The 17,125-nt window shown below is 40.6% G+C and overlaps 1 protein-coding gene across 1 annotated transcript; it reads left to right on the top strand.

The window, feature by feature from the left end:
• The first annotated feature begins 6,234 nt into the window (after positions 1–6,234).
• On the top strand, positions 6,235–12,030 carry LOC125506304 (uncharacterized). The gene is made up of 16 exons (XM_048671155.2): positions 6,235–6,511; positions 6,736–7,141; positions 7,229–7,351; positions 7,518–7,659; positions 8,205–8,410; positions 8,737–8,795; positions 8,869–8,963; positions 9,054–9,156; positions 9,268–9,362; positions 9,437–9,499; positions 9,718–9,793; positions 9,892–10,000; positions 10,152–10,264; positions 10,549–10,607; positions 11,311–11,419; positions 11,507–12,030. The coding sequence occupies exons 2-16, from the start codon at positions 6,751–6,753 to the stop codon at positions 11,639–11,641; spliced, it is 1,878 nt and encodes a 625-aa protein (XP_048527112.1). The 5' UTR covers positions 6,235–6,511; positions 6,736–6,750; the 3' UTR covers positions 11,642–12,030.
• Positions 12,031–17,125: the final 5,095 nt, after the last annotated feature.

The raw sequence follows: 17,125 nt of genomic DNA, 5'->3' as shown, positions 1-17,125 counted from the left end.
AACACATTCTCTTCTTTTGCAGTGCATATTAGGCCCGGAGGTGGATGATGTTTATAACGACAATCTCAAATGACTGGATCTGCATCTCTCAAATATTACTTTGAACTCCTACCGAGGGACCCCACCGGAGATTACACTCACTAGGTTCTTTCTTGCCAGAGCAAAGGTGCTAAGGGTACTGAGGTTGAACACACATTTAATTAGGAAAGATAAATGGTATGATTATCAGAGCCGGCTAGTACTGTGGAATGGAAGTGCCTCCAAAAATGCCAAACTTCGTTTTGGTAAAGCATATGGCAAAGCAATTGAAAGTTATTGTGTCAAACCCATACATGACTTGTCAGCGGCTGATCCCTTTTCAGAAATGACGCAGCTTGCAATGTTTGAATTTGGGCGTTGTAATCTTTGAATTTGAACCTTACAATATTTATGGTATTTGTTATATTGAACCGTTTCTGTTCTCTTGTCTCAACGCAAATAGTTCATCCGGGTGAACCGCATGTCGTACATCGCACACACCTTGATCTGGCTGACCTTTTTTTGTGTTGCCTAATCACAAACAGTTCATCCGAGTGAACTGTGTGATGTACATCGCACACACCTTGATCTGACTGACCGTTTCTTTTGTGTTGCCTAATCACAAACAGTTCATCCGAGTGAACCGTATGATGTACATCGCACACACCTTCATCTGGCTGCCCGTTTCTTTTGTTCCTCCTCATCGAAAACGGTTAATTGAACTGAACCGTATGCCCTGAATCGCACACGCAACTAAAATCTGAACCGTGTTTGATGCATCTGTCATCGCAAACGTTTTGCGCCTTTTTTGACGGTTTTTTACACCACCGTTTGTGATTATTGCATCACACACAGTTTCGTCGAAGGGTCTCTGATCGTAGTGTCGCGTTAGCAACATCCTGCAGTAATGCTATGCAAACACGAAAGTCGATAGTTATGCAATGAAATTACATCCTACTTATGGTGCATTATTCGGTATTAGTTATGCTTAATGCTCACTTATGTGAATTCTCGTTTCTTGGTTGGTTGCTTCTCAATCTTTTTGCCAGCTTCCACTTGTACTAAGTAGAAATACTACTTGTGCACCCAAAATCTTTAAACCCAGTTTTGCCATATGAGTCCACCATACCTACCTATATGCGATATTTATGTGCTGTTCTTAGCAAATTTGTATGTGCCATCTCTATTTTCAAAATGGATTTCCTTTTTCTGTGCCCATACCGCTCATGAAGCGGCAGCGATTGCCAATATTTTCCGTGCTAGATGTGTTATTCTCAAGAAGATTGTTTATTCACTTGTCATCGCACGAGAGTACGACGGTAATAGGGATGCCCAGTCCCGAAATGAAAAAGAAATTTACTTTATGTTGTTGATATGTCTCCAACGTATCTACTTTTCCTAATGTTTTTCCTCTTGTTTTGGACTCTAATTTGCATGATTTGAATGAAACTAACCCCGGATCAACGCGGTTTTCAGCAGAACTACCATGGTGTTGTTTTTGTGCAGAAATAGAAGTTCTCAGAATGGAACGAAACTTTGCGAGGATTTTTTATACAATAAAAGAGAATTTCTGGAGCCAAGAGTCACCTAAGGGGGCCACCTCGGTGGGCACAACCCACTAGGGCGCGCCTGCCCCCCAGGGGCGCCCAGGTGGGTTGTCCCCACCTGGTGGCCCCGTAGACCCTGAAACCGACGTGATCCACGAGACGGAGCCGTCGTCACCTTTTGTTCTTCATTGGGAGGCCAGATCTGGAGTCCGTTTGGGGCTCCGGAGAGGGGAATCTTCGTTCTTCGTCATCATCAACCCTTCTCCATTGCCAATTCCATGATGCTCCCCACCGGGAGTAAGTAATTCCTTCATAGGATCGCTGGTCGATGAGGAGTTGGATGAGATTCATCATGTAATCTAGTTAGTTTTGTTATGGCCTGATACCTAGTATCCACTATGTTCTGAGATTGATGTTGCTATGACTTTGCCATGCTTAATGCTTGTCACTTTGGGCCCGGGTGCCATGATTTCAGATCTGAACTGTTTATGTTATCACCATTATATCTATGTTCTAGATCCGATCTTGCAAGTTATAGTCACCTACTACGTGTTATGATTCGGCGACCCCGGAGTGACAATAGTCGGGACCACTCCCGGTGATGATCGTAGTTTGAGGAGTTCATGTATTCACCCTGTGTTAATGCTCTGTTCCGGTTTTCTATTAAAAGGAGGCCTTAATATCCCTTAGTTTCCAATTGGACCCTGCTGCCACAGGAGGGTAGGACAAAAGATGTCATGCAAGTTCTTTTCATAAGCACATATGACTATTTACGGAATACATGCCTACATTATATTTATGAACTGGAGCTAGTGTCGTATCGCCCTAGGTTATGACTGTCACATGATGAATATCATCCAACAAATTACCAATCCAATGCCTACGAATTTATCTTATATTGTTCTTACTAAGTTACCACTGCTATCGTTACTGTTGCACTTGCTACAAAAATACTGCTATCACTGTTACTGTTACTATTACTGCTGTCACTACTATTAGAACTATCATATTACTTTGCTATCGATCATGTTGCTGCAGATAATTAATCTTCATGTGTGGTTGAATTGACAACTCAGCTGCTAATACATTCAAATATTCTTTGGCTCCCCTTGTGTCGAATGTATAAATTTGGGTTGAATACTCTACCCTCGAAAACTGTTGCGACCCCCTATACTTGTGGGTTATCAGTTGTTAAATAATAAATTATTTGGAAAGTATTGGTATGGAAGACATCCATGGATACAACTAGCCATGGATTATGAAAGAATGGTGGAAAAGGAACAAATTTTATTTTATGTTTGGGAACTGCCTATGATATATCTAGCAGGGAAAGTGTTGGGAATTACTCACTCGTTTTCATTGACGGGAAAAGTATGCCTCTCAAATTTTTTTATCTCTCAATTTTTGCTTTGAGCTCTGACACCTTTACAAATCTCTACTTCCCTCTGCGAAGGTCCTATCTATTTACTTTATGCATTTTTTATTTTTATCTGAGTCTCCATCTTCTCTTATAAAACACCAACTAGGGAGCACTATGATCATACTTGAGCATTGGATGTAGCTAATATGCGTTTCATGAATGGATCAATGATTGAGCATGACGAGTTAGGGATAATATTCTTTAGTGTTGATATTTTGAAAGACATAATTGCTTATTTATATGCTTGAGTATTGAAATCTTCATGCCAAAACTAGACTATGGCTTTGAACCATATAAAAGTCCAAATGTCCATGCTACAAAAGAAAGGAATGTGTGATGAACATGTTAGGATACATTTCACATCAAAAGTTCTATTTTTATCATTTACCTACTCGGGAACGAGTAGGAATTAAGCTTGGGGATGCTGATACGTCTCCAACGTATCTATAATTTTTGGTTGTTCCATGCTATTATATTATCATTCTTGAATGTTTTACAATAATTTTATACCAACTTTATATCCTTTTGGGGGACTAACCTATTGACATAGTGCCCAATGCCAGTTGCTGTTTTTTGCTTTTTTTACTTCGCAGAGTATCCGTACCAAACAGAGTCCAAACACAACGAAACTTTTTGGAGATTTTTTCTAGACCAAAAGACACCGTATGGGCCTAGAAAGCGTCAGAGGGGAGGCCCGTGGGGAGCAGAACCCACCAGGGCGCGCCCAGGGTGGTTGTGCCCCCACGTAGCCCCCATGCACCGCCTCTTCGCCCTATAAATTTCCAAATATTCCAGAAACCCTAAGGGAGTCAACGAAACACAATTCCAGCCGCCGCAAGTTTCAGAACCACGAGATCCAATCTAACACCATCACGGAGGGGTTCATCATCCTCATTGGTGCCTCTCTGATGACGCGTGAGTAGTCCATCATAGACCTAAGGGTCCGTAGGCAGTAGCTAGATGGCTTCCTCTCTCTCTTTTGATCCGAATACAATGGTCTCTTGGAGATCTATTTGATGTAACTCTTTTTGCGGTGTATTTTGGATCCGATGAACTTTGATCAGATCTATATCCATGAATATTATTTGAATCTTCTTTGATCTCTTATATGCATGATTATTTATAGTCTCGTATTTCTTCTTCGAATATTTGGTTTAGTTAGGCCAACTAGATCGATTTTTCTTGCCATGGGAAGAGGTGCTTTATGATGGGTTCGATCTTGCGGTGTTCTTTCCCAATGACAGAAGGAGCAACAAGACACGCATGTATCGTTGCTATTAATGATAACAAGATGGGGGCTATTCCTACATGAATAGATCTCATCTACATCATGTCATCGTTCTTATTGCATTACTCCGTTTCTCCATGAACTTAATACACTAGATGCATGATGGATAGTGGTCGATGTGTGAAGTAATAATAGTAGATGCAGGCAGGAGTCGGTCTACTAATCTTGGACGTGATGCCTATATATTGATCATTGCCTTAGATATCGTCATATTCGATCTTCTATCAATTTCCCAACAATAATTTGTTTACCCACCGTATGCTATTTCTCGAGACAAGCCACTAATGAAATCTACGGCCCCCGGGTCTATTCTTTTATCATAGTTGCTTTGAGATATATTTTTATTCGCTTTTATTTTCAGATATATTATTCCAAAAAACTAAAAATACCTTGTTGCACTTTTTTATTACTTATTTTATTTCGCGTTTTATCGAGAACTATTTATCCAGTCTACCACAAATCAATCTATCTTTTTACCGTGGAGGGATTGACAGCCCCTCTTACACGTCAGGTTGCAAATATTTGTTCTCTGTGTGCAGGTGTCGTTTATATAGTGTTGCTTGGTTCTCCTACTGCATTGATACTTTGGTTTCACAATTGAGGGAAATACCTACCGTAGCTGTACTATATCATTCTGTCATCTTTGGGGAAATACCGACGTAGTTTCAAGTGACATCAATCCTCCACCTACCCCTTCATCCAAGGGCTCCAGGGGAGCTAAATCCTCTCCCAACACCCCCTTGGACTCCAAGGACCACGTAGGAACAAACCTAGATAAACCGGTGAAAAATTTCAGGGACTTATTTTGCAGCCCTGGTAGGTTGGTACACGGTCGTACCGTGCATCATCTTCCCTCACAAGTTTGCACGTGTAGTTTTGTATTTTGGTTGTCATTTCTTCATACGAATCTGATTTTAATGTTCTTGGGCTCGTTGATTTTGTATCAAAAAAGCCCGAGACACCCATGTTATTGGCTCTTTAATCTAGCCTCATTGGAAAATGCCAAATTGTCCAACTATCCCAAGATCCTGGATCTGATGGCTGGAACTTCTTTGGTTTGGCCCCAAGTTGGTCATTTGTGAGGTGTCAAGTCCATTGGAGTGTCAATACACCTACAAAGGCAACAAACAAAAGAAAACTAATAAAACTAACAAAAACTAAAGAGTATGGAAAGCTCGCATGAAAATGAATCAAAAAATGGTATTTATACATAATGAACATACACATTGTATGAATAGCTCAATATGACATGATATATGGAGTTACTATGAAACAAATGAGCTTTAAGATGGATCGGAAAATAGAGCCATCAGTCGTCGCTGGAACTGAAGTAGATCTCACTTGCGTTAGGTGGTCTGGATGGAGTGGCTCTAGGTGCACGCTCATATATGCTCACATCTTCACCATCACCACTCTCTGGTGGAACATCCATGTCCCTGGTCGCTCTTTAATAGTAGCAACAACCACAATTAACGTATCAGTGCAAATATTAACTCTATGAATATGAGTCTCCACACCTCTCTAGAAGCTCTCTTGATTCTTCATAAGGTTAGCTATTTTTTGCTCAAACCTTTCAAGAGCTGCATGTGTAAAGTTCTTGAAAATATTTGACTTTGCATTTGCTGGAATTCGTGGATGTGCCTGAGTGGCCGAGGAAGAAAATTGACGTTCCAGTGTGAATACTAGCTTCTTATTTCGTAATGACGTGAAACTCTAGGGGTGACAACATCAACACCATCAGAATGTGCAGAATGATGATGAAGACCACTCCAAAAACTTAATTGTATTTTTCTTTTGTTTTAGCAGTTTTAGTGCTTGCATTTGATTAATACTCGTATACGCCTTCCGTTCTTTTGGGAAAAGAATACAAATTAGGATTATGGGGAAAAAAATCTTATTCTTTTTAAAGAATTTTTTTTCGCTCTCGAGAGCCAAGCTTTACTGCTCTCCCCCGTACCTGTACATTTCTTTGCTCTTCCTCCTCAGTCCAATCGATAGTCCACCGCCGCGTGCCCTACGGCTGCCGCCGCTACCTCGCGTCACCGCCGACGCCTCAATTCCGCCCCACGCCCACCTCCCATCCCCCCTCCCCCCCTCGCCCCCAGCACCACGCGGCACCCAAAACACCCCAGCCTCTAACGCGCGTCGCTGCCATCGCCGTTACCGCCCTTCCTCGTCGCGACATCGCGTTCCTGCTACCTCCACCCGGTCTGCAATTTTTGGCCATTAGGTTTTGAGGTATGAGTTTGTTCTCACCAACTGTTTACTCAAGCTCCACTTGCCTCGACAATTTCTGGTTATGCCGGTGCACACATCCGGCACACCATCTAGATCCGTCCCTGCTTGACACTTTCTAGGGTAGGGTGGAGATCATTGCTGGCCTAGTGTCAGTTTCTCACATTTACTCTTTTCATCATGCTTAAACTTTTATGCTCTTAACTACTATTTCTTTCCATTTGCAGCAACACTGGACAGAAATGGAGAATGTGCAGTATGCCGAAGAACTCGTGAGGGAGTTTCTTGTGTTCAGGGGTTTCACGAACACGCTGCAAGCTTACGAGGCAGAACTGTCCACCGAGATCGGCAGGAACTTTGAAGTAGACAAGATCCTAGATTTAGTGTTCTCAGTGTACATACCAAAATACCAACTGGATAGACTGCTAAGCATCTTCAGCTTTTTAAAACAGTGTTTCACTTCACCTGCGGACACGGTACTCTACACGGCGCTTCTTAAACTGGAGCAGTCAGTATTACGTTATTATGTTGTCAATGCCTTGAAATCTGGAAGGCAAGAAAAAGTTATTGAATTCTTTAGCGTAGGCGGCAGTTATCTGATGCAAAAGCGTGAAGATTGGATAGCATGGTTTGGTGCGTCTTCTTAGCCTTCTAGTGCTCTGTTGCCCACATTGTGTCTGCTTCTACTTACGCTTTGCCAATCTCAATGACACTATGCAGCTATACCATATATTAAGAACCCAAGCTTGGATCCACAGTTCCGTATGTATTTTTCCAAAGAATGGTCAGATACTTTGGTTCTTTCATTTCGGAACTTCTTAAGTGGGATATTCAATGGTACTCATATCCTTTTACAGCAATCGCATTCTATTGTGCTCAAGTTAGCAGGATGCTTTTCATCTTTCCTAATACACAAACTTATCAGATTTATAATTTACTCGCATTCTTGTCGACCGCCAAACTAACATTATGGTTTGCTTAAACACTGTTCTATCCTTAAGTTTTCCACGAATCCCAGCTCTTATGAAGATTAGCACTGAAAAGAATATGATCAAGTGCCTCAAGAGTGACATAAAGCAACTGAATAACAAATTGTCAGAGCTGCAAGCATTGTTAGAGGTCAAGGAAGTTGAACTATCCCTGCTGAGAAGGTAAAACTATGCTCTTTGGACTGCAAAATTGCTCATATATCTTCAGAGGCATGCCCTTCTGTAATTAGGCTATCATCTGTTTGCAACTTTGCATACGAACAGCTGGTTTACAGATGGGAAAGAACTAGGAAAACTATGTTCATCAAGTGCTCTTAGCTTCAGACTACTCCCTGCGTTTCAAAATATAAGGTGTATTAGTTTTTTTAAAAGTCAAACGTGTGCATGTTTGACCAAATTTCTAGGAAAAATATATCAATATCTACATACCAGATTTATATCATTTGATCCATCATGAAAAGTATTTTCATATTTTATATATTAGGTATTGGAGATGTTGATATTTTATTCTGTAATCTTGGTCAAACATACAATCGTTTGACTTGCATGATAATTGATGCACCTTAATTTTGGAACGGGGGAGTGTTAGATTACATATCTTATCAATGTAGATGGTAGAGCATGACGTAGAATGTGACTGCTAGAGTTTTTATGAATCTCAAGCTCCTAAGGGTATCTGCTAAATATCTCATAACTGGTAAATACAGGAATGATCATAGTATTAATTCCGGACACAAGAATTTACTCAAGATTACTACAGCTGGTTCCTCCGTTGGGGGACAAGCTTTCTCAGGAGTCTATGAAGAATCCTCAACTTCAAGTACAACTGTACAGGGTGTCAATTCACAGACTTTGAGTTCAGCAAAATCAAGAGCTGAGAAATTGTGTGATTCTTCTCGGATGAGCAATGCAGGTTGGCTCTTTTTACTAGCTATAGTTTTTTCTTCATACCATATATTTTTAGACTCTGGTTTTTCTCAAGCATATGTATGATTATTTACCATTGGTTTATGTGAGGTAACTAATTATTTTTGGTCAACCTTTTCCCCCACTGGACATAACCTTTCTTCCTCATAAACCATTCTAATATCCATACTTTGGATTACTTTTATGCTTCACCGAACATATATTTCTATTTTGATGTTCTTCAATGTATTTGTTCTGTAGATGCCCATTTAGGATACTACATTTGTCTTATATATGAAAACCTTGAAGCATAATATGTTTCTTTTGTTGCAGAAAATGAGCAGATTTTGGTGACAGAGGAAGACTTTCCTGAAGTGAAGGTGGATTTTCAGGTAAGCTATAGTTTATCCCTAGTAACCTTCCATCTTTGTGGTTTCCTATATCACTAATTAAACCTGCTAACAGGAAACATTTTTAGGCCATAACAGTTCAATAAGTAGCTGTCGATTTTCTGCTTCTGGATCAAATATTGCTAGTTCTTCGACTGATGGCACAGTGAGGTAACTGCGCTATCTTAATTCTGATTTATTTTTTTGCCTAACTGGAAGTTTCTAGATTTTGACCTGTTGATTTTTTAAACTCTTATAAAGAATCTGGACATACGACTCATCAACACCATCATCAAAAAATGCCACTATATATTGTGGGGCTGAAGTCAGCGCACTTTCTTGGGAATGCAGATCTGATCGCTTGGTATGCCTATCGTATATTTTAATTCTTCCACATTGGTTTTTCCACACCATTTCACCTTTGAAGAACATATTTTAAGACTTTTGTTTTATCACCCATTTCTCTTGACAATAGCTGCTCATAGGCACAGCTAATGGAGGCATTAAAGCTTGGAATGCTGATGCAAAGAGAGTTGTTTGTGACCTCAGTACATCCAAGGACTTCCCAAGGTTAGAAGTTACCACCTATTACTTTTGGGCTCACAACTGTATCTATGCTGATGAAGCTTTTCAATTTCTTGCAGTGTGCTTGATTTGAAGTGTAGCCCTGTAGATCCCGTGTTTGTCTCTGCAGCTGCATCGAGACGGTAAACTTCAAATCTCTTGCTTCGTAAGAAATCTCAAGCAAAATGGCAGCTTCTTTTTCCTACAGAAAAGCGTTACTGCTAAACTTCTGTTTCTGACAGCTGCGTTTTGTCCTGTTTTCACATATCAATTTGAACTATAAGTAGTAGCTCTCAAATACCATTGTCTTATTGTACCGTCAATTGTATTGTCTTATTTCCAGCTTTAAATTGATTTTCAGGCATGGATCAACTATATTTGATAGAACAGGATTTGCTTCCCTGACAGTATGGCATATGAAAACATGGAAGCCTCTGGTACTGATTTTTTCTTTCAACCCCTTACCTTGAACCTAGCTGAGGAATCTAGCCAGTAACCTTCTCGTTATCTATATATCCATTTCTTCTATTTGAAGACAGTCCTCCCTCTTGGCGAGGATCCACCTGCTATTACTTCACTTTGCTTCAATCACAATGGGAAGATCTTGGCAGCCTCTGCAACAGATGGAATGATTCACATGTTTGGTATCCTTTTAGTGTAATATTCCTTTACCACTTTTATTATGTATATCATTTATTGCTTGAGGACAGCTAGAACTTGGTTACGTTGTTTCTTTGAGATATTATTTGTGTTTTATGATTATTGGAGCGCACAGTACTCCTTTACTGCACATAGACATGTCTGCTGGTCTACAAATCACTGGATGGCCTGCCCATGACTCCCCTGTGAGCTCAGTTCTTTTTGGGCCAGCTGAAACAAGCATCTTCAGTTTAGGCTCAGATGGAAAGGTATATAGCCCCTTTTAGTGCATAAATGCAACTCTGTTGATGTATATATGCAAGCAGATAACACAATGGTTATTGTATGTACCTTTGGACCTTGTGAGTTATGCAGTCTTCTAAATTCCAATGCTTAATCAGCTTTAAGCAAAATAACAACTATAGCATTGTTATAGGTTAACTTTGACTTCGTACTTGTATTAATTGATTATCGTATACAAACATGTACCCCATATTCTTTGGCTTAGCTTGCGTGGTTGTATTGTATCTAATGTTAACTGTATGATCTTTAGATATTTGAGTGGAGCTTGCACAATCAAGGTCAGATTATTTGGTCAAGAGATTGCAGTAGGTAAGAGTATTTCGCAGTTGGTGAATCGTCATTGAATTGCAAATGGCAGCTAGTGTTGGTTTGATAAAAATGTACTTCAACCCTTCATTTCTTTCACATATGTTGCTCTCATCTAGCTATATCCGCTATTTAGTTTCAGGTAACAATACTTTTCTAGCAAGATCTCTATGCTAATCTCCTCCTGCATTTTTGTATGGCGCATGTGGCATATAGACTTCACACACACACTTTGCACACGAAACTGTCTGTCAATTCACAGGTTTGAGGCCTTTCCTATATTTGTTTTAGATGCATACTTGAAACTCTCAGTAATAGCACATAATTTTAAAATTACTAGGATGCATCGAATTGACAATTAAGTTTTTTTTTTCCCATAACAATCTTGAGCTATCCCATGTGAACGCACATCCTCTGATATCTGAATTATCTAATGTCACGTTAGATTTCTTGATATTAGGTGAAAATTTGAAAGGAACATTGTTATTTGTGTACGATTAAGCTAGATTTAGACAGTCCGACTAGTTGAATTTGTGTGCACGGACTACTGGCGTACTTCTTTTTGGCATGAGAACTGCTAGACTATCGAATGCTCTACCTGATTGGACTCTTATTTTGCCAGAACAGCATGGTATATTGTGTTGGTGTATTATGCAACTGCGAAGCATTGCTTTCTGATTTCTCCTAATTTGTCTTCTGTCACCAGGTTTTGCAACCCTGAGAGCTTTAACAAACGCATGCATGAGGTAGCATTGGATTCTAATGGCAAGAGACTTCTTGCTACGTCGGGTTTGGTTCGGGCTCCAATATACCAGGTTTCCACATTGTCCACACTCCCTAATTAAGTTCGTTTTGCTAAAGTAGATAGATGCCAATACAGCAGTCCACTATATCCCTTTCAGGTGCAAGGCCATGAGAGAGGGTTGAGGACACTTCCTCATACTGCACCTATAACAAGTGTGGACTGGCACCCCACGCGGTCAATCTATGTTACTGGTTCTGAAGACCACTCTGTCCGCGTCACGTCCATTCTATGATGTTCTACGTCGAGCAGTTTGCCCTTGAAATTTTGTTGATTGCCGGATGCGACCAGAGGTGCTGCTCTGTAGAGTGACCTCCAAGAGATGAACCAGTTCCATGGATCCTTATGATATTCCTGATTATCTCATCCAGATAGATCCTTTTGCGTTGGAAAACTGGGTCATGTTTGTGTTTGTAGACTTGGCGAGCCGGTGAAACTATGTTGTAAAAACGGGTGAAAACATCTGTTATCTCTTTACATGGTAGGAGCTTTACGGCAGGTTTCTCCCATTCTCATGAAAAGGCAATTAGGGATCAAGCCATGCCTGGCACCGTTTTTTTATGATGTACTGCTGGTTTTTGAAGGAAAAATTATGTGTTGCTGTTTGATTAGCAACAATTGTCCTGTCAGTTGATGGTTTGGGGCCAATTAGGGTTCTATGTCAAGCATCTCCAAGAGCACGTTTACATAATTCTTGTGAAATCCTAGTAATAATAACTAGTCAATTTACGAGTCCCGGAGTTTGCAGTGGTGTACTGGTGTGTGGTGTCTATCCATCTCTGACATGTCTTTTTTTGTTCTAAAAGTAACCCATCTCTGAAATCGTCAGTCCTCCAAATCGGGGCAGATGTCATGGACGCTGCCGCTGTTTGTTCTATATAGTACTCCATATACAATTGATTGCTTTGACTTGCTCGGATCAAAACTTCATGTCAAACAAAGTGCAATGAATCTATTGATGTGGCAAAGTATATATAGTCAGATATTTTTAGGGACTTCTGAATTTAGTACTCTATCTAGTGATCTAAACGCTCTTATATTTTTTTACGAAGGAAGTATTAAAGAAAGTGACAAAGTATATATAGTCAGATTTTTCTAGTGATCTAAACGCTTTCATATTTTTTTTGGAGGGAGTAAATATTAAAAGGAAGTCGCTCCTCCTCTTCCAAGAAAGAAAGCTAGGGTTCCTGCCGCCGCAGGTCCGCCTCGTCTTCGGTGGCCCCAGGGCCATGGAGGCGCGGTGGATCCTGCCAAGGGCCGGAGAGAGGGCTTAGTTTTTAATCTTTTTTCTGTCTTGTTAGGGTTTGTGTCCTGCTCAGGAAGATGAGACGGCGGCGGCTTCCTGAAGATGGAATAAAGGTCTCCCTGCCTAGCCCCCGTCCTGGCGGTGCGTTTAGCATCGTTGGCGGGTGTGTGGAGGTGTGTCTCTGGCGGATCTATTTTTGGTGGATTTACTTGGATCTCGTCGTTATTCGTCTACGTTTGTATGTCTTCGGGCTGAATCTTTCCAACCTACGTTATTCTTCATCTGCAGCGGTTGCTGTTCTGGTGCGCTGGTCCTATGGGGCCTTAGCACGACGACTTCCCGACTGTCTACCACAACAAGTTGTGCTCGACTCCGACGATGGAGGGGTGATGACGGCGGCGCGCCTTCAGCTCGCTTCAATGCTTGTAGTCGTCGTTAGGTGGTCTACAGAATGTAATTTTTATTTTCGGTGTTTGTGGTACTGCCATGATTAAAGATGAATAGATTAGAAGTTTTTCAAAAAAATAAGTATTAAAGAAAAAAAAAAGTGTTTGACGAGCAAATATTTGCTTGCTAGCGACCATGAGCAAAATATCTCCTTCTACTCAACCATTTCACATAATCTGGATCTCTGTCAGTGAATTGAGCTGCGAATCAAGGGAGAGTTATGTCTACAGCTCTTTCCAGGGAGCCAACAATAACCTTTTTTGTCTGAAAATAGGATTCCCCCAGCTGTGGATAGCTCGTACATGGGACCACCAAGCAGAATTATGTTCTAATGGGTCAACATGGAGTTAATTTCACCGGCAACAGCAGCGCAAGTAGTTAGCAGCAGCTAGCAACAAATAAAGCATATTTGCATTGGTACATGATGAATGAATGATGGTGAAGCATGGGCACATTATCAATCGAAGCAATTTGCAAAAAAAAAAGGGAAAAGAAACCCCGTATCAATCGAAGCACTGTTCTATCAACACAAACGTACGAAGCGACAAAGGGATTAACTATGGATGCACAGTCGTACAGGAATTAGCTTAACCGCCACATGCACGGACTTAACTGCGTTGGCATTACTCCGCGACTGCTCACAGTGGAGTGTAACATAGAATAGTAACTTGCCGATGTTATTAGTCTATGTTACTATCTTCATAGTGGGTAGTAACATATGAGTGGTACTACCTCCGTCTCGGTGAATAAGTCATTCACGTAGTTCTAGGTTGACGATTTAACTATCTAAATATGTATTATATGTGACAAAAAATATGTATTTAGAAACTACATCATTATAGAAATATAGTGATATACTTTTCATGACATATAACACATATTTAATTCCTTAAATCGATGACCTAGAACTACATAAAGAGTACCTAAGTTATCACAAACCCCTCTCTTCTCATTAATTAACTGCCACATAAGCAATCTTATATTGAAATGTGTGATGTTACTAGTTAAGTTACTTCCATTATGACTAGTCTACGACACTACACATTTTCTTAATTATGTTATTTTTTTTAAAAAAGAAGAAAAGACTTCCCGGTCTTTACATCAGATGATGCACACTGACATATATTATTTAGTTATTATCGATAATGCTAAATCCAGCTTACAAAGAGCGAAAAAAAAACTTGAGGCCATCCACATCGGACATGCTTGGCAACATCTTGAAATCAAATCACCACGACATTGTTAGTAAAAAAAAGAACACAATGCTCCAACACAGTGCCTTCAAGAGAGAATTGTTGCTCGCATGTCGATATTGACGGACCTAACCAGATGTCAGCCAAGGATATCACCCCGAAGTAGATCTTTAAACCAACACCTTCAACAAGGTAACAACACACGGACGTCGACGCCACCTGATCAAGCCATATGGCAAGATTCCGAGTTTACCCAGAAAAGTCCCTCTATTTCAGAGAATTCAACACGTAATCCTGTTTTAAGTGAAAACGAATCGTTATTTTCGTATTTTACACAAAAGTCCCCGTCTTTTCTTGAAATCAACCCGCCATCCGGTTTAAGTCACACCCAAACCGTTATTTTACATTTTTTGAAACCCCCCCTGATGTTTTAGGTAATTCATCCACGGATCATATTTAAGTCAAACAAATGCTTTTTAAAATCATCCATATCTTATAAACCGTAACTCTGATTTGAACATGTTATATATGAAATTTGATTAAAAAATATGTAGAATATGAATATGAGATTATTTTTACCTTTTAAGTATTTTTAAATATTATTTTGGAATATATTTGACTCAGACCAAATGATTTTCTAAATTATTTGTATCTTCTAAACCATAACTTCTATTTTAACATATTATATATGAAATTTTATTAGAAAAATGTGTGGAATCTAAATATGATGTTAATTTTACCTGTTAAATATTTTTAAAATATTGTTATGGAAGCAAACTTATAATTTATAGCGCAAGATCCATTTTTTTTCATACCGGCGGCGATCCAGATTGCAAATAAACACCCCACTATAATCATATAGGGAAACGAAAAACATCGATAACTACACATGCATACCTCTGAAAAATGTCGCAGGGGAAAACAACAGACATGCTTGGCAACATCTTGAAATCAAATCACCACGACATTGTTAGTAAAAGAAGAACACAATGCTCCAACACAGTGCCTTCAAGAGAGAATTGTTGCTCGCATGTCGATATTGACGGACCTAACCAGATGTCAGCCAAGGATATCACCCCGAAGTAGATCTTTGAACCAACACCTTCAACAAGGTAACAACGCACGGACGTCGACGCCACCTGATCAAGCCATATGGCAAGATTCCGAGTTTACCCAGAAAAAATGCAACCTTGGTCTGCCACCATAGTCGTCGTCCACCACTCTACTAGCCTGCTCACATTGAACCGACCGGCCAAAGGAGAAGAAATATTTGCACCATTCACTCTGCCATGTCTCGTTGTCGTCTTTGGGGGTGCCAACAAGATATCCAGCTCCAACAATTATGCACACCTCGACCCCTCCAACCTAAAAAATATTGTCCTCTCAGATGCGAGGAACCAGGCAGAAATATTTGCACCACAAATCAAAGTGGGCCTCACAGCCGAGGAAGGCCTCACATAAAGTGACAAACCCAGCTATGTGAAGAATCGAGTTGGGCGTGAGGTGATGGAGTTGAATCCCATAGAATTTTAGAAGGCCCCTAAGGAAGGGGTAGATAGGGGAGCCTATTTGCTAGAGGAGGAAGAGAACAAAACATACTTGTTCATCATCTTGTGGCATCAGGAAATTGTCATTAAGAATGCCACTGTCCAGGGAAACCAACCATGGGCAAATCTACGCAAACTCTGGATCAGGAAGGTACCATGAGGTAGCGAGTTTGTTCAGGTTCCCTTGAGCAACGAAACAACTCCTCCAGACTCTGTCGAGAGGGCCGTCAGGGCAGGTAGATGAGCTGGCAATGTTCTACATTGTGTCGAGATCTAGAAGCAACGATGGAGGTAAGAAGATAAGATCCACACGGAAAAGAGGAGGTGGAAGGGATGTAAAAGCTCTTGTATTTTTCCTCCACTTTATATGGAAAACCCTGTCTTGGGATAATGGAACGCTTGAGTCATGGAGTGGTAAATCCGCATGTTTCCCAGGTGTCGTGCCAAGCATGCATGCACAGATTGAGGAAAGATATTATAATGCCACTAAAGTGAAACTCAGGATTCCTGATCGGATGTATCAATGGTGGGACCTCGGTTGAGCGATGAATTCGAGAGACTGCCATATAAGGCCCGCAATTGGTCTTCAAAAGAAGCGCCCATAAGGCATCTACTTCGGCGTAGAAGACCATGGAACCAATATCCTCGGCACTGACACTAATTCGGGAGGCAAGAATGTCAAGTTTGTTGAACTCGCCTGGGAAGCCGAAGACCCAAGATGAAGCGACGACTCCAAGGAGTCGACCGATGTCCTCGGCTTGAAGACCAGTTCAGGGGCTACTAACGGTGTCCTAGACTAGGGGGTGCTAACCACATCAACCTGCTAGTCATGGGCCGTCCGGGGATCCCAAGACAACCGAAGAAGGGGGCCATGTTTGCCATGACCCATGGCATACTCAAGATGGAATCCTCTGAAGACTTGGCACATACTTCAAGACACATTTGAATCATCGACATGTCTATCGCTTGATATAACCGACCTACATGTAACCCTAGGTACCCCCAATGCCTATATAAGCCAAGGCGTTTAGTCCATAGGGTTAAGTGAGACACATACGATCTCAAGGTAGATTATCACGTACTTTGTATTCCATCCACAATCAATACAACAGAAGAAGGACGTAGGATTTTACCTCTTCGAAAGGGCCCGAACCTGGGTAAAACATCATGTCCCTCTTTATCCTGTTACCATCTAGCTAAGATCATGAAGGAAATATGCCCTAGAGGCAATAATAAAGTTGTTATTTATATTTCCTTATACCATGATAAATGTTTATTATTCATGC

This window comes from Triticum urartu, chromosome 1A, assembly GCF_056163025.1.
Source record: "Triticum urartu cultivar PI428250 chromosome 1A, HENAU_Tu73, whole genome shotgun sequence".
NCBI classification, from domain to species: Eukaryota; Viridiplantae; Streptophyta; class Magnoliopsida; order Poales; family Poaceae; genus Triticum; species Triticum urartu.
Note: the sequence above shows the minus strand (reverse complement) of the source record. Positions and strands in the feature narration are given on the sequence as shown.